The sequence below is a fragment of the Palaemon carinicauda genome, chromosome 21, assembly GCF_036898095.1.
Source record: "Palaemon carinicauda isolate YSFRI2023 chromosome 21, ASM3689809v2, whole genome shotgun sequence".
Lineage (NCBI taxonomy): Eukaryota > Metazoa > Arthropoda > Malacostraca > Decapoda > Palaemonidae > Palaemon > Palaemon carinicauda.
Window position 1 is genome coordinate 35,665,436 of NC_090745.1, and position 19,116 is coordinate 35,684,551.

Consider the following 19,116-nt stretch of genomic DNA (forward strand, 5'->3'; position numbering starts at 1 on the left):
AAAAAATTCTATGTGAAATGAATGATTGGATGAAATTTGGTAGCTCTCCTTGTAATCCCAAATTATGAATAGTTTTAAGTACACCATACCTCTATGCATTATCACATGCTTTTCAACGTAAAAAAAAAGACTGGTACATGGTGCTGTTAGGAAGCCCAGGCTTCACAAAAAAAGAGGACTTAAGTCGTATCAACACATCAGTCATTGAATGCATTTTCCTAAATCCACGCTGGATAAGTGAAAAAATACCTTCCTTGTCCAAGTACCACACCAGTCTTGCATTAACCCTCTTCTCCATAATCTTACATAAACAACATATCAATGCAGCTGGTCTCTAGTTTGCTGCTAAAAACTTATCTTTACTGGGTTTTAAAAAGGCTAAAATAATGGCAAGTTCCCAAACACTTGGATAACAATGACCATGCCATATTCTGGTAATAATGCTTAAAATAAATAACTTGGTATTTACAGGTACATGTTTAATTATTACATATGGAATTCCATCAGGACCAGAGCTGTATCATTGCAATTAGCAAGTGTGAAATCAAATTCCCTTTCAGTAAAAGGATTATTGTAGGATCCCTCCTTTTCTGTTGCCAATATTAATATTTTACATTCTTCACTGTTTCTATACTGGTAACCAGGAGCTACTTTACACTTGCTTGATACATTTGGAGAAACAATCAGCCAATGCCATGCTACCCTTAGTTGCTCCAGTACATACTGACCATTCACCTTCAACACTAGTGGTGGGTTGGGGGTGAATTTGCCTGCTATCTTTTTTACTTTCCTCCACACAGATGATGGTGGTGTTCTACTGTTAATAGAGGAAATAGAAGTCAACCAACACTAGCGCTTAGCTTCTGTCATGGCATGACGGAGCTGTGCTCTACATCTCTTGTATATAATTAAATTCTCCTCAGTACAGCGTCTGCACAACCAAGTTAAAGACTTTCTTGTGGCTCTGTGCAGAGCAGTTAGTTCTGAAGACCACAAGGGGACTGGTCGTTGTTTGAATAACCCTGTTGTTTTGGGAATTGAATTTACTCCTGCTGTATGGAAGGTTCTATTCAGCAAGTCTATGGCATCATCAATATTCTCAAACTGTTCTGCATTCACTTCAATTTAGTTTAGCTCATATAATTTATTCCAGTCCGCCTTCTCAAGATTCCATCGTGGCAATCTCTGTAACGGTGGACCATTGTTGGTGCTTATAATTATTGGTAAAGATTACTAGTATGCTAATCATCTAATGTTGTCCAATCAAAATCAAGCTTGCGATTAATAGGTCGATGCACGACATGGTACCTGTCTGAACATAAAAGTAGTCCCACATCTTCATTTTCCACAATTGCTGATACTATGCTGCCCCTTGTGTTTGATAAAACATCGCCTCATAAAGGGTGTCTACTATTAAAATCCCCCAACAAGAGAAAAGGAGTTGTTGAATCACCTCTACTAAATCATTATAAGAAATGTTATTAGGAGGCAAATAAAGAGAGCAACATGTGTATTTTCTCCCTACATCAATTTGTACAACCACTGCCTGCAGAGGAGTACAAATGGGTAAAGATATTTGGGGAACATATGTAAGACTACTGCCATGGCTCCCTGTTTGTTGATCATATGGTATCCTATAGCTAAAATACTCTCGACGACATGGAGTATTGGCATTAAGCTTGCTCTCCTGTAGACATACAACTATAGGGGAGTGCTCATTAATGAGGAGCTTAAGTATTGGCCCTTAAACCCTGACAATTCTATTGCAAAATGGGATGGGGTCTTCGAGAGTTTTTGATTTAGCAATATTTTCCGTAGGCTTCTTAAGTGTGGGTCTTGATAAGTTAGGTTTTACATTAGCCTTGTCAATATTCTTTTTATTTAATTCTTGGGGGGGGGGGTGGTGGACCTAAAATTGTGTTTTTGATTGATTTAAGTAGTATTCTTGCTGATCTGAAATATCAACAGACAGAACATCATATCTATTTGATGTCTTAACTTTGGTGTTTTTAATGGATGGGGGTGAGAGAGAGAGAAGGAAGTCTCTCTTTTTCCTATTAATAGGTGGCGATTTATTAGGTTTTTGGTGCTTTCCCCACTACAGGTGCACCTGATAACTCGGTTTTATGTGAAATCTCCATCAAATCAGGCAAAGATATAGCCTAAGAGAGGTTAGTATTATCCTTTGTATTGGGGGACAAAGGTTTAATAGAGGTGAGTAAAGCCTTAGGAGGTGATATTCTTGCCCTCTCATGCAGGTTTTTATCAGAAGATGGCGAATATCTTTTGGGGGGAATAGTGGCAGTAATAGGTGGGTTGGATGTCTCCTGTCTCATTTTTCCTCCTGATTTGAAAACCTTTGCATAACTTGTTGATTTACTCAATAGTCTCTTGGCATGCCCCCATTCATGTGTTCGATACTGGATTTATTGAAGGCAGTCTCTTTTAACTTGTATTGCTGGCAGCTCCTATCAGTAGATTTATGATTTAAATTGCAGGTTAAGCAATTGACCTCTAGTGTACATTCTCCATGATAAACATTGGACCAAGAGCTAAAAAAATCTTCATTCTTGCAAACTTTAGAAGGATGCCCATATCTAAGGCAATTAAAACATTGCAGTTGCTTTTGCTTTAACATTCGAACTTTAATCTGTTCATTTTCTATGCAAATGTGGAAAGGCACATCAGCATCCTGAAAAGTAAGGATAATCATTGATGTTCCAATGACTTTATGCATTTTCCATACAGTTAAAGGACACATGGTCACTATCTCCTATACCCCTTCCATAAATGAAGTTTTAAATTGCAAAGTATAACTGACTGTGTTTCTGATTTGGCACTTATAAGGAAAGTGTTCTTTCCAAAACAAGATACATCTCCCAGTACGATGGTACCTACTTTCTTTTGAAGAAATTTGCATATTCTAAAATAATTTCCTGTACTCCCTTTTGATTGAGCAATGAGGCACTTTGGTGGTTTTGGCTTTCTCTGGGAGGGTACAACCAACTCCATATCTCTGTCAGACCAGTCTGTAGGTTTGTATATATCTAGATCCTTAGGTACCACATCTCAAATAGCACCCTTGATAATCAAATTATTGATTTTAGTATTGATAATGTCACTGATTGTATTAAATGCTTCTTCATGATTATCAAATGATATCCATGAATCTCATTTGTCATATTCAAGTCTCATTCAAAGTTCTTTTATATTACCATAACATCAAAAATGGTTTATACAGGACATCGAATTAGTTTCTATTAGAATTTGTTACTCAAATTACTTCGTTTTTGACCGTCCGTAGAATGGTCCTTTTCCATTTCCAGGTCGTATGGAAGAAGCAAGCCGGGTTATCCACTTCTTATCGGAGGATGTCAGTCTTCCTATCCCATGTGGCCCAACACAAGAAGAGGCTTCAACAGGGACCAGTCCTCTTATAGAGAGGGGTTGTGTCTCTTTAGGTGGGCGTAAACTGGTCAGTGAGGGTAGTTAGCCCCTCCCACCGATAACTCCAATGGTGTCACCCATTACCCACAAATATGGGTGACTTAAAACCAGATTACTGGAGCCTGACTCTTACCAGACTAAGTCTGCACCTAATGGGGTCTTTCAGAGGGTGAAGGCATTAAAATTTGTACAGGTTGAGATGGCAAGCCGTTCATCTCACACTGTGCCAAATGCAAAGGTCCAGTGGGAAAGCAGTTCCCACCATTCATCAGTGCCCAGCTGCTAATCATTAAGCCCCCCATCCTCATCAAGGCTTAAGCATCTGGGGTGGGAGGACACTAGGGCAAACACCCATGTGAACATCTGAGATGCTGTGGACAGGCTGAAACACAGCACATTGAATTAGTTTATTTTATCGTTAAGAGTAAGCCTTAGATACTTACTTGGCAATGGATAAATGGGGATCTGGAAGTGTGTGTTCTTGAGATTCAGCGTTATCATGAAGTCTTTTAGTCTGACGGTCTGCAGTCTCCAACTTGAACAGGGTTTGTTGGACAAGCTCTTTCAAGGCCGAGAGGTTTATGACCAGTCTCTAGCCTCAAGACGCCTTCCCTACAAGAAAAAAGTCGACTGTAGAAACCTTGGGACTCATCTAGGACCTCTTGGACAGCATCGTTCTCCAACATGGTCTGGACCTCGGCATGAAGGGGCTGTTCCTTCGCAGGTCCCCTCACATAGGAATTCAACATGGCTGGATGTAGCGTTAAGGATGGAGAGAGAGAATGAACAGGACGTGGTATCCCGCTCTGAAAACAGAGACCGACCAAGGTTTAGCCCATGGAGCATCCATCTCTGCCACCTGCTCTGCAGGCATCCCCGCACCAGTGGACAGGTTGGCTTCCAATAGGGGGGGACGTCCATGTTTTCCTCTCTTAACTCCTCTACCCCTCTTGGAGCCCTTGGATTGAAAGGGCTGCTTAGGACCTTACTTCAAAGCTGCCTGCTTAGATGGTTGTGATCCCTTCTTATGTCCCTGGCATTTACTCAGGGACCACTGCTGCGGTGGTGCTGGCATGGAGTATGGGGGAAAGTCATTGCTGTATGGAGGAGGGAGTACTCACACATTTCCTTCATCTCTCTGTACCTACCTCAGTATCCTCAAGGTTGAAGAGAGAGGGGCCATCCATCGAGGAGTTGCAAAGCTTCGTAGCTTCTCTCCTAGGTACCTGCCTCTGAAATTTTGAGACTACAGCATCTCGTCATCTCAAAACCCAGTTGATCCACTAGTGACGATGTAGTGGGTCAAAAACTCCATCGTCCTTGCACCCGAGAGAAGGACCTCAGACATTGCCTACTTCCTCTGGTCAGTGGAGAAATCCTTGTTCTTAAAAAGGTAACTCACAGAACCCAACCAGTAATGCAACCATGAAATGGCTTGCAAAAAGCACTTTGCAACCTGCTCCATGTTTGTGGCCTCCACCACAAATAAAGCCACTGGCAAAGCAGCAATTTTGACCAAGGTCATATGCTGGGTCAGAGCTAGAATAGCTAAAACTAGAGGGAGTGGAGAAGGATCATCGTCCACGATCTCGAAGTACTTCCTCTGGATATGTGCACGGCGGAGAAAGTAACCAAGAAGAGTTCACAGATCTGAGGGACTGTGAGGCACTCTTGACCACCTTGGACCAAGGCAAGTCTACAATAGTCTTGGTGGGCCTGGGAGTGTAATAGATAAGGTCTAGGATGGTGTCCTTACCTTTAGATGGAACTGGATCCGGGTCCCAGGGAGTTTATCTTCCGAATGCATAAAAGAACCAGAAGAAATATGTGGTCAGCAACTTTCTGTTCCATTGGGGCTGGCAGACACAGGCAGCATGTCATCAGCGTGTTCCAAGCTGTCATCATAAGGTTCTTCATCCTCTGAGATCACACTTATAGGAGCCCAGAGAGGATCAAGGTTGTCAACTGTTTTACTAGCAGAGGAATGAGCCCTCAGACGAAAGCCACTATGCTCCGGTTTTAAGAAGACCGATGTAGAAACCAGCAGACCTTCCCTTCGAGCTGGCTGCTCGGACATCAATCGCCAGTTCTTAGGAAGGGTCTTAGTGTCTTTCCTTTCACATGGTCATATGTTAGAGTCCATGAGAAGGGAGGTACTCTTCTCCTCTCTGAATCCTTGGGCCTTCTGTCCTTGGAAGGAATGGCAGAAGGGGCTGGAGCCTCTAGGTTCCTGATGGTCAAATATCTATAGGCACAAGCTTATATTTGTCCATAAAGGAGACCTCCCGTGGAAAACTCGAACCTCTGCTGGTCATGGGGTGGATAGATCCCCCCAGAGAACGAATGGCTGCCTGATGACACCGTTTCTTCTTGTGCGGTTTGATAGAAATAATGCCCAACCTTTCCCACTCATGGTCCCAATCAGTGTTGGAAGCCTTAGTGGTCAGGTACTTCTGGTACCAGGAAGATCATTAAGGGGACTGAAGGCAGGGCACCGCAGAAAGAGGTACCTGCCTAGCAGAACTGCTATGCCTAGGGGTCAACCGGAGGGGCTAGGACAACTGGCCGCGACCCATCCGTCCACAGACAGTTAGGTAGGTCTCTCTCTCTCTCTCTCTCTCTCTCTCTCTCTCTCTCTCTCTCTCTCTCTCTCTCTCTCTCTCTCTCTCTCTCAGAAAACATATGGACACAGCAAATCTCAATTAAGCACTGGGAACAAGGAAACAATGCTAACCATGATTATAATGCACTAGTCATTAAATGGTTGCAAACTATTTTCTTCTTTATTCAAAATTGCCTAATTGTCAATAGGGGCTGCTTATTAAGGAAATAAATAATTTAAAGTTTACAGTGTCTAATTATTAATAGAGACTGCCTATTAAGGAAATATGTAAGCTTAATTTTACAGTGCCTAATTGTCAATAGAGACTGCCTCTCAAGGAAAAAAATAAGTTCAAGTATACAGTGTAAAATATTTAGTTACAGTACACCTGCAACAATGGCAGCAAGCATACTCTCACAGCAGGGAAAAGAAAAATTAGTGTATGATAGCTATATATATGTTTTGGACAGACTTGGAGCTGATAATATCACAGAGTTTTGGAGATGTGAAAGGAGGAGATTATGTATGGCAAAAATTCACATATAGAATTGTGAAATTGTAAAATGTATATATGAACAAATGCAGACTCTGCTCGAGAAGAAAAAAGAAAAGTAATATAAAAAATAAAGGTGCCGGTTCCAGAAACAATGGAACAAACATCTTTAGCAATAAATGAGTGTTTAGAAAATGTAAATGAAGCATGCCAAGAAGTCATGGCTAGTCACAGCACTGCAAAAAATTGTGAGGAGGAAATGTAAGGATTTTTCAGCATACCCTGCCAATCTTAAAGCTTTAGAAGAACTGTTGATTCCTATTAATATTCAAACTTATGGGTCTGAAAAATTCCTTCCTGTAGGGAATGAAGGTGACTCATGCAAAATCACTATGTTTGGAAAGGAAAGCAATACACATTTACTTAAAGAAGTGAAAAAACCATTTGTAGACGATCAAAATCACGTCAACCCTTTTTTGTCAAGTGTATTTCATTCTTGCCGAGATGCACGATGGCATACATCTGTTTATCTAAGCACTACTTCCAAATAAACTACGCAACCTATGATAAATTGTTTTATATGCTTTTAGAAGTTCAACCAAGTTTACGGCTGGAAACAATATACAATACTGATTTTAAAATGGGGAATTCTGAAAGTCTTCAATATCATTTCCCATCTGCTGATATTAGAGGATACTTTTCCAACTCAATAAGAATGTTTAAAAAAAATCAGAATCTATGGGATTATCTCTCCAATAGAATAATGATGCCAGTTTTGCTCCTCGTGCTACAATGATAACTGCAATAGCATTTGTTCTACGTGATCATAATACAGCAGCTATTATGGTACTTGCAGAAAAAGTTTCACATGAATTTCAAGAACCCCTAGATTAGTTGGAAGACAATTATGTTGGAAGAATGGACAGAAAGGGACGTCCTCCCCTTTTTCCGTTAAACATGTGGAATGTTTATCAATGCTGCATAAATGATGAGGATAGGACAAACATTCATGTGGAAGCTGATCACCATAGGCTGCAAAACGAACTACCGATGCAACATCCAACTATATGGAAGTTTATTGATAGTTTGAAAAGGGTGCAAGAGGAAGAGATCTTTATTACGGACAGTTGATTGCTGGTTAAATGCCGCCTATATAATTGAAAAAGTCCCGAGAAGCAAATGCTTGTATAAAAATGACAAATTCGTAGATAATTTGTATTTTTCCTAACTATACAAACCTTAGCTGTTTAATAGGGGGCATTATTTTCAGCGTAGCTGAAATGATGAGCTATTAATTTTTAACGAGGGTTAACTACCCACACTACTAGTTAGTGGGGGGTAGGGAGGGTAGCTTGCTACCGCTCCCCCTCACACACCTGTGATTGAGCTCACTTTGCTTGGAGGTAGGACTTCAAGGGGGGATAAGGCTGGCGGGCAAGTTTGGTTAAATAGCTAAGGTTGGTATGGTTAGGAAAAACACAAATTATCTACGAATTTGTCATTTGTTCCTTAACTGGAATACAAACCACGCTATTTAATAGGGGTGACTCACCCATTAGGAAGGGTCGACGTCCCAGCCAATCTGGCTGTTTGGTTTTACCCGGGGCTCCTTATCTGAATGTGTTAGCACTCAAGGAATAAGGAGTCCCTAAGCCTCCCTATAACCTTGCTACGCAAGGTTCGCGGCCTACGCAAGCTGTGCGTGAAGGTATGTAGAAATGTGACTCGTCCTAGAAAGTTATTCCGAAGTTCTTTAGATGGAAAACTGTGCACTATGTCTTTCCCAATACCACCTTGTCAGGGTATGGGGATGTAACAGTATTAATCTTAATACTAGGTACACAAGGGAGCATGGTTTACCTGCAGCGGTTTGAGGTTAGTTGTGCAGAGAACCCAGGATGCTGCTTTCCCCAAAAGAGGGGAGAAGGAAGAAAAGAATAAGGGCCAGTCAAACCTTTTCATTCATGCAGACTAAAACCGGGTAACAATGCCCTCAACCTTCTGCTACTTGTCCAATAAGGAGCTTGAGGTTTTAAACCAGCTGTTATGCAGCCACTACAGGACCGATAGAAAACGTATTGAGTCTCCTGTGGGTCACGTCTTGCAAGTAGTGAGATGTGAACGTGTTTTGACGTTTCCACACCCCAGCTTGAAGAACGTGCGTCACTGAAAAATTTCTTTTGAAGGCCAGGGACGTAGCTATGCCCGACATCATGTGATATGGGGCGACGTGACGGAAGAGGGTCTGGATTAAGTGCAAGGTCAATGACCCTGCGAATCCATGTTGAGATGGTGTTTTTGGTGACCCTCCTCTTGGTCCTTCCTGTGCTGACGAATAGTGCAGGCACACGAGGACGGGCTGCAGCTGTTCTCTTGAGGTACAGCCTCAAACTCCTTACTGGGCATAGTAAGAGATGGTCTGGGTCATCTGTTACAGTACAGAGACTAGAAATCCGGAAGGAGTCGAATCGAGGATCCGCTACTCCCGGGTTCTGAGTCTTAGCAATAAACTCATGGACGAAGCTGAACGTTACCTCTCCCCATTCTTTTGAATGGGTTATGCCGTATGAGAGACCATGAAGTTAGCCGACTCGCTTGGCTGAGGACAAAGCTGGCAGGAACACCGTCTTTCAAGTCAGGTGGCGATCTGTTGCCTGGCGTAATGGTTCATAGGGAGGTCTCTTAAGAGACCTGAGAACTCGAACCATGTTCCATGGGGGAGGTCTCACTTCTGACTGGGGGCAGTTAAGTTCATAACTCCGTATGAGTAGAGAAAGATCTAGCAATGAAGAAATGTTCATTCCTTTCAGTCTGAAGACGAGGCTTAAGGCTGAGCGATAGCCTTTCACTGCTGAGACTGATAGGCGCATTTCTTCACGCAAATACACGAGGAACTCCGCTATTGCTGGAATAATGGCATCGAGAGGAGAAATACCCCTTCCACGACACCAACCACAGAAGACTTTCCACTTTGCCTGGTGGACTGCTGCCAATGATTTTCGCATTTGTCCAGACATCCTAATCGCAACTTGTTGCGAAAATCATCTCTCAGAGAGGAGATGCTGGATAGTCTCCAGGTGTGAAGTCGTAGCGAAGCTACGGCTTTGTGGAAGATGTTGGCATGTGGTTGTTTGAGTAGATTGTGTTGTGGAGGGAGTTCTCTTGGAGGCTCCGTTAGGAGTTGCAGAAGGTCCGGGAACCATTCTGCGTAATGCCATAGCGGAGCTATGAGGGTCATTGGTCTCGTTGAGTACCCTCCTCATCAGACAGAATGGGGGAAAGGCCAGAGAGCCTTGGGGTCTGGGACTGGGGAACAAGACAGCGGGAGCATGAAGTTCAGGGCCGTTGCGAGGAGGTCCACAGTTGGAGAACCCCACAAAGTCAGGACTTTGTTGGCTACTAGATACTCCAAAGACCACTTGGTACTCACTATATGAGATGCTCTGCTCAGGTTGTCGTCGAGCACATTCCTTTTGTCCAGAATGATGCGTGCCGATAGTGGTATCGAGTGGATTTCGGCCCATCTCAGTATCTCTACTGCTAGATGGGATAGTTGCTGCGAAGAAGTACCTCCTTGTTTGTTGATGTAGGCCACTACTGTGGTGTTGTCGCTCATCACCACCACAGAGTGACTTGCCATGAACTGTTGGAACTGTTGAAGGGCCAGAAAGACAGCCTTCATCTCTAGGAGATTTCTGTGGAGGTACTTTTCTGACTCTGGCCAGAGGCCTGAGGTTGTGTGGTGCAGCATGTGCCCCCCCCCCCCTTTTTTTGAAGCGTCTGAAAACAGCATCAAATCCGGGGGGAGGACAAGAAGGTCCACCCCCTTTCGTAGATTCTCGTCTGTCACCCACCACTGGAGGTCTCTCAGTTCCGCAGGTCCCATAGGGATCTGGATGTCCGAGGAGTCGTGTGCTTGATTCCACCAGGACTTGAGTCGCCACTGGAGGGATCTCATCCTGAGGCGACCATTGGGAACTAGACTGGCTAGCGAGGAAAGGTGACCGAGGAGACGTAGCCACGATTGGGCTGATAGTTCTTCTCGTCTAAGAAAAGGTCTTGCAACCTTTCTCAGCCTTGCTATCCTGCCGTCTGATGGGAAGGCTTTGTGGAGAATGGTGTCTACAGTCATGGCTAAGTATACCAGTCTTTGAGTGGGAAGCAGAGAGGAATTCTTGAGATTTAGCATGATCTCCAGATCCTGGCAAAGTCTCAGAAGTTTGTCTCGATGTTGAAGAAGGGTTGACACCGAGTCTGCTAGGATTAGCCAGTCGTCCAGATAACGGAGGAGACGGATGCCAATCATGTGTGCCCAAGATGACACTAGCGTAAACACTCTGGTGAAGACTTGTGGTGCTGTGAAAAGACCGAAGCACAGCACCTTGAACTAGTATATTCTGTTGTCTAGGCTGAATCTTAGGTACTTCCTTGAAGACAGATGGACTGGGATCTGGAAGTACGCGTCCTTTAGGTCCAGCGTGCACATGAAGTCTTGCAGTCTTGCAGCTAGTCTGACCGTGTCTACCGTCTCCATGCAGAACAGAGTTTGTTTCACAAACTTGTTCAGAGCTGAGAGGTCGATGACTGGTCTCCAGCCTCCATACGCCTTCTTTATAAGAAAGAGTCGACTGAAGAAGCCTGGACAGGGTCTGGACTTCTGCCCGAAGGGCTTGCCCCCTTGCCGATCCCATGGCAAGGAAGTTCAATGACACTGGATTCCTGGTTAGGGGAGGTAGAGATGTTATGAACGGGACTCGATATCCTAGACTGATCACGGAGATTGTCCAGGAATCGGCCCCGAGTTGCTTCCACCCGTTTGCACAGCTTTGTAGGCATCCCCCACTGATGGAAATGCAGGGGGCAGCCTATCCTTGCGTTTGCGGCCTCAGCTGCTCCCTCTAGGATTTTTCCCTCCCCTGGAAGACTTTTTGCCTTTCCTGTCTTTGACAGGAGAGGGCTTAGACACAGTTGTCTTCGCTGCATTTTTTGTCATCGTTGTGGTCTTGGTCGGAAGGGACTGCTGTGGTGCTGGAAATTTATAGGGTCTAGATGTTAAAGCCCTATGGAGGAGGGAGTCATGATGAGACTTCCTCCACCTCTCAGCAGCATGTTCCACATCCTTAGGCTCAAACAGATGAGACCCCTCTATGGAGGAATGTCTGAGCCTATAGATCTCAACACTAGGGGCCTTCTGGTGGAACCTCTCCGCTACTGCATCTCGACATTTCAAGATGGTATTTGTCCACAAGTTCGAGACTTGGTGAGCAAGAAACTCGATTGTGTGAGTACCTAATAGACGGAAGGTTTCCATAGCTTTCCTGGTAGGTTCCTTGGAGAAAATTCTCGGATCGTATCAGGATACCTAAGGTCCCTAACCAGATATCAAGCCACGAAGTAGCTTGCATAGCATACTTCGTGACCTTCTCCTGGTTAAGGATCTCAGCTGCCGAGAACGAGACCTGCTGCTTCGAGTCTCTCAAGAGGGACTCCCCAGGTTAGCTCTTCCAGCGAGTGGTGAAGAGGAAGAACTGAACTGGGCTCCTCCAGGGTCTCGAAGTACCTCCTCTGCTGTACGCAAGGAGGTGGGAGGAGCTTGCTCGTGGTACCGGAATGGTTGGAGGAGGACATCTTGGAGAGCTGCTGGGCGATCTTGTCCCTGGTACTCTTCATCCCTTGAACCCAGGGCAGGACTTCACTGGTCTTAGAGGGTTGTTGAGTACTAAAAGACGCGGTCTAGGACCGTGTCTATGCCCTCTCGAGGGGGGGATCTCTGGGTCAGAAAACCCGTTGAGAACCCTCATTAGAGTCAGAACCTGCCAGACTGCATGTTCTGACTCCTGCTCGTCCCATCCTATTGTAAGACTTGCAGCGAAGTCTCCTTCTGACCCCTAAGGCTCTTCTTGGGGAGAGTCGCGGACATTCCCTGAGTGGCTGGCTGGCTCCTTCCTAGCCCTAGTGGAAGACTTTGGCATGGTTTTGGAGTCGTTGGATTCCTTCCGGGGAAGGAGGTAAGACTCCAACATCGATGTGTGTGGTATGTCCCTTCTGTTCTCAGACTGCGAGGAACTCTCGGTATGAAGATTTTCTCCATTGGTGCGATGGGGGAAAGTCTCTCTTCGCGTGGTTCCCTAGGTGACGGGAGATCATCGTCCAAAAGGGATGGAGAGTTTGTCTGAGGAACAGGAGGAACTTGCCTCGATGGTCTGCGTGGAGTCAGTTTCTCCCTCGGGGGAAGAAAGCGTCCGAAACTCCTCTTTTCCTCTTCAAAGGGGTAGAGGAAGCCATGGTTCCATGCCCTAGATCTAGAGCTATAGGTCGCTCTGATGAGCGATCAGACAGGACAGGCTTGAAAGCCTGGGTTACAGCTCTGATCAAGACATTGAACCAGGGCTGCTGGCTGACAGACGCACTGTCAGACAGACCCCTGAAGGGAAAGGGACTGAAAGTTCCCTGGAAGGATTTACTGGAAGAGGTGGGTTCACCTTAGAATGTAGCTTAGGGATCCTGAACCCCTCTGCATGAAAATGTTTCCCTTCTCCCACACCGTTCGGGAGAATATTGGTGCTCGCGAGAGGGAGAATATCAGTGCTCGCGAGTGGAAGAATGTTGGCGAGCGCGTGCGGGAGAATGTTGGCACGGGCGCACAGGAGAATCATGATGAGCGCGCGTCCGTAAGAGAGAGAGAGCGCGTGCAGGAGAATCATGATGAGCGTGCGGGCGAGCGGGAGTGTGTTGGCACGCATTTGTAGGAGAGAGAGGGGGCGCGCTCATCTCTGTGTGCGCACAGGAGAGCACACATGGTCTGGTGAGCGCTGGCGTGCAGGTAAACGTTGGCGCACAGGTGAGGGCAACAATGTTGTCGCCTCACCTACAAACTTGCGCATTGGTTGGCACGCAAGATGGCGCGGGTGCGCAGGTTATGTGGGGCGCACATGTTGGCGCGCAGGTACCTGGTGCGTAGGAGAAATTCTGCGAGCAGGAGAGTGCTGGCGCAAAGGAGATCGTGGGCGCGTGAGCGCAGGGCGCATAGGTGCAGGAGAGCGCAAGTGCGCTGTGGTGTGCTGGCGCGTAGGTGACCCTGGGCGTGTTTGCGCAGGGTGCGCAGGTGATCGTGGGCGCGTAGGAGAGCGCTGAAGATTAGGTTGGCGCGTAGGAGAGCGCTGAAGATTAGGTTGGCGCGGAAACGCGCGAGGCTACTGCCCTTTGTGAGGGCAAGCAAGATGGGTGGTGCGCCGAAGCGTTGGTGATTGATGAGCTGCTGGTGAGCACTGGTCAGGGCGCGTGGTGCGCAGGGCGAGAGTGATGGCGCGAAATAGCGCACTTCGGAGGAGCTTTATTAGGCTCATACAGGAATGGTGATGGAAGGTCGGCAGGTCTGTTGGATGGATGGTCGACGTGTCGTTTAAAAAGACGACCACCAAAGGAGATCGCGAACGATCTGTAGAGGTCCAGGACCAAAGTCACAAGACTGGTTGCAGGTGCAGTGATGGATGATTGAAGGTCTAAAGGCTCCTCTGCAGGGGATTGCATTGAAGGCATTGAACCAAAGAGGCGCCTCCTCACCGCAGGTGAAGGACGGCCTCCAAGGCGAAGAGGAAGGCGAGCCTTCCGACGGATGTGCCCTCTGGGGGCCGTTGGATCAGCAAGCTGACCATCAGCAGTCCTCCGAAGAGGAGTCTCTGTAAGTGAACTCCCCCGAGGGAGAGAAACACTAGCAGGAGAGACTGATGATGAACTTAGTTTCCCCCTTGGAGGATGGTCAGGAACGGGGAAAACTAAGTCAGCAGCTACAGTAAAGTTTGGAGTGACAGAGGAGATGGGTTATGTCGCATGAGACACCTCTGACACAACAACATCGACAAGTGTCAGGGGATCTACCTCTGATGGCGACGACGATTGCTTGACAGAAGCACCCATGCGGATGAACTCAAGCAATGCCTCCTTGGAGGGCGAACCTGTGAGCCCCAAGGAGGACCAAATATGAAACACGGAGGTTAGTGACAAGGCCTCCCCCGGGGAGAGAGGTGGTGCTGCTTTGCTAGGGGAAGCAACCTCATCTCTCGAGACCCAGGGTTGGTCAGAAATAAATTGGTCTATGCTACTCAAAAGAGACCGGCCGAGTAGGAGCTTCGCAGGAGGTTTGGGCGACGGAAGATGGGGTTTTCCGCCCTTCGAAGCAACCTTCGAAGGAGAAATATCCCGCTTGGACTTCTTCTTCGGCCGTCGCAAAAACCTCCCCCACTGGGAGGAAGACCACTCCCTACACTTGTTGACACTATCACACCGTTGACCTCTGCAAGAAGGACAAAGAGCGTGAGGATCAGTCTCGACCGCCGACACAAATGTTCCATAAGGGCGGTCGGAGAGTCCAGGGCAGGTGCGCATGGTTGCAGAAGTCAACTTCACACACGCAGTCTGATTGTGAAAGAGTTGCTTGTATCAAGCCTGTGTATAAAGGAAAAGGTGATGCAGACAATTTAAGTTCATATAGGCCAATATCAAATCTGTCATATTTTTCGAAAATTATTGAAACTGCTGTACACGAACAAACCTGGAAACATCTGAAAAAATCTAATGCCATATCTGATGATCAATCTGCATACAGAGAAAATTACTCCACAGAAACAACAGTGTTAGCAATAAAAAATGACATAACAGAAATTATAACAAATGGCAAGTGTTGCATTCTTGTGATGCTTGATCTAAGTGCAGCATTTGATACTGTAGAACATACTTATCTGATGGAAGACCTTAAACCTGTGGGCATCGTAGAACGAGCATACGACTGGTTTTTGAGTTATCTTGAAAACCGCAAAGTTAAAGTAGTAATATCAAATGTTGAATCTGAGACAAGAAAACTAACCAAAGGGGTGCCTCAAGGCAGTGTACTAGGTCCTCTCCTGTTTGAAATTTACACGATAGAACTGGCAAATATACTTGAAACTCACAGCGTTAAGTTTAAAATATACGCTGATGATACACAATTCTATTTCCCAATAGAATCAGTTGATGAAGCTAAAAGAAAGATGCATGAAATAATGAATGACATTAAGGCTTGGATGTTAACAAAAAAGCTCAAGCTCAATGAAGATAAAAGTGAATGTATTATTTTTGGAAATGAAAAAGATATAAAAAGAATCAAATGCTTCCAAAGAATTGAAATAGGTCAATCGACCATTGACCTAAAGAAATCTGTCAGGAATCTTGGAGTAATCATGGATGATAGACTGTCAATGAACGAACATATAAATAATATGGTAAGAAATTGTAACTACCATATTAGAAACATAGCATTTATCAGTAAATACTTAGATGAAAAATCTATGGCCATACTCATTAATCACCACATATTTTCAAGAATTGATTACTGCAACTCACTGTTCTATGGCTTATCAAATTATCAGCTGAAGAAAATTCAGAGAGTACAAAACAGAGCCGCTAGATTAATAAAAGGACTACACAATAGAGAAAGAGTTACCCCTGCACTAATCAAATTACACTGGCTACCGGTAAAAGAGAGAATTAAATACAAGCTACTCTTACTAACGTTTAAGATACTGAACCAAAATATCGAAAAGAATGCCTGAATAAACTAGAACTAAAAACAAATGTTAACACAAGACACACGAGTGACAAACATAGGCTATCTGAACCAAGAACAAATAGTAAATTTGGTGAAAGGGCTTTTAGCTACTGTGCGCTTAGACATTATAATAAACTGCCAACTGAAATGAAGGACCTAAAGGGAGCATTTGAATTTAAGAAGAAACTAAAGACATTACTTTTCACAAGATCATATGATTTGGAAGATGCTACAATCAAGGAATTGTATAAGTTATAATGAAAATGTTTCGTTAGATGATTAATATGGGGGGAGGGTTGGATTTAAACCCAAAACAAGTAAACAAGTAAGAATAAGCTTTTATAAAGGTATGAATGAGCCAGTAAATGGTCCGAATGAGCCAGTAAATGGTCCAGATGAGCCAAGGTCCAAATTAGGCTACTTCAATTTTTGCTTTAATAACAATTTTATTCTTATGTCAACGTTTTTACCGAGAATTGTGTTTTTCTTTCTTCAAAGTGACGAAGTAACCCTATGTTGGCAAACCGAGATGTCCATTTAAAACAATCTATATTCTGTAAACTTAACCTAAGTGACGGAAAAGCAACGTGCCACACTACAGAATCCTAGGAGCCATAATTATGACAATTACTGAGGCCAGAAAATCATAGATGGTAATAATGGACACAACATTCCACGTTATGGTCGATTAGCTTACAGTCCTGTAAATGCCTATGCAACCAATTTTAAGAAAATATTGACTAGAATCGCGCAATCGTCATCTCCGACATTACTTCCGAGTGCAGCCGGTTCTAATAAACTTGATTTTCCCAGTTTATTTACATCGCGTGTTTAGAGTTTTTTAACGAGTTCAAATTGGGTTCGGTGCCAAACTAATTCCGAAACCATGGATTTTGGAATCCCCAATATTATACGCTTCAACTATATGCTGTTCGATGTCGTTTTTTTCTTCTTTTTTTTTTAGTTCTATTGCAGCACAGGAAATTTCATTCTCACACAGTTATTTCTTATCTAAGTTCACTGCGTTCGCGATTAAACCGTTAAATCCACAATATCTCCACACGTAAAGACGAGAATACAGTTTTTGCTAAAGTCCCCCCACCCAATCGGACATAGGTACTGTAGTTACTAAGGAGGTCGTCACCAATATAAGGAGGGCTATGAAAATCCAACAGCGTCAACAAATAAATGCTGTCATTAATACGTTATACCTTGAGTATTAAGCGTATTGTAGGAGGTATATCAAATTACTTCTTAAGGAGTTACTTCCTATAAAAATACCACACTTCCATGAAAAAGGTGTCGCTATCTAGGCTAATTATAAGAAAAAAAACATGTATCACATATTTTTCATGATCCCCTCATCAAACTTCTTGATAATCGAACCATGTGACATGTTTCACTTTTAGACACAACGAGTAATATCTTCGGAACGGAACCATTGTTAGCATAAGAGGTTATTCAACAACACGTATTATTCACAGTAGCTAAAATGGGGTCTCTCTCTCTCTCTCTCTCTCTCTCTCTCTCTCTCTCTCTCTCTCTCTGCACACACACATACATACACAGACACACATACGGATATATACATACATACACACACACACACACACACACACACATATATATATATATATATATATATATATATATATATATATATATATATATATATATATATATATATATATATATATATATATATAATGATAGAGTTTCACCTACGTAAAGTAAACAAGCGTATATTCGCAGTAGGTATCAATAAAAAGTTGCATGCTGCATGTAACACAAATAGGCAGTGCTCTTACCATTTTCAATGTTCATCATTAATGTAGAGAATATCAGGAAACCTTGAATCTTCATTGTAGCCAGTAGGATGCTCAATACTTTCCCTCGAATTATTCTTTCAATTGCTTTCTTTTTCCATTTAAGGTTTCAACGAAAATAGTGACAGGTCTAAATCACTTCTGTTTTCATTATTTTGACCAAGCAACTACTATTATTACCAATAATGTTACCCGGGTCCATTACACAGTATAAAAACATATTCCCATAATGCTGTCTCTAGAGGTTTTATATGATAGGTGATAAACAAGAGAGGGATCAAAACTAATGTCGAACACGGTTAGCGGTCACCGACTAACTGACAGTAGTTTTCACAACGGAAACTCGGGAAACACTAAACTCTGTGTTGAAAGGTTGTCTTACCTTTTACGCGCGTGCGTACCCTGTGGGAGTTGCCAGCTAGTATTTGCTCTACAATATATAAACAGGAGATAGCTTGATTTCAATTCATTTAGTATATATATATATATATATATATATATATATATATATATATATATATATATATATATATATGCGTGTGTGTGTATGTGTGCATAAAAAGATATAATGTATACAATAGGCCTATATACTATACACACACACACACACACACACACACACACACACACACACACACATATATATATATATATATATATATATATATATATATATATATATATATATATATATATATATATATATATATATATATATATATATATATATATATATGTGTGTGTGTGTGTGTGTGTGTGTGTGTGTGTGTATATAAAGATATAATATATACAGTAGGCCTATATACTGTACACACACACACACACACACACACACACATATATATATATATATATATATATATATATATATATATATATATATATATATATATTTATATATATATATATATATATATATATATATATATATATATATATATATATATATATATATATATATATATATACAGTATATAGGTCTACTATATGTATTATTTGTTTATATACACACATAGACACACACACACACACACACACACACATATATATATATATATATATATATATATATATATATATATATATATATATATATAGATAGATAGATAGATAGATAGATAGATAGATAAATAGATAGATATATATATATATATATATATATATA

General features: G+C 43.0%; 1 protein-coding gene across 1 annotated transcript in view; it reads right to left on the bottom strand.

The window, feature by feature from the left end:
* LOC137615268 (uncharacterized) overlaps positions 1 to 18,306 on the bottom strand; it is a 341,120-nt gene extending 322,814 nt beyond the window's left edge. The window contains 1 exon segment of the mRNA XM_068344996.1: positions 17,934 to 18,306. Coding sequence (XP_068201097.1) covers positions 17,934 to 17,988 — 55 coding nt within the window. The 5' untranslated portion in view covers positions 17,989 to 18,306.
* Positions 18,307 to 19,116: the final 810 nt, after the last annotated feature.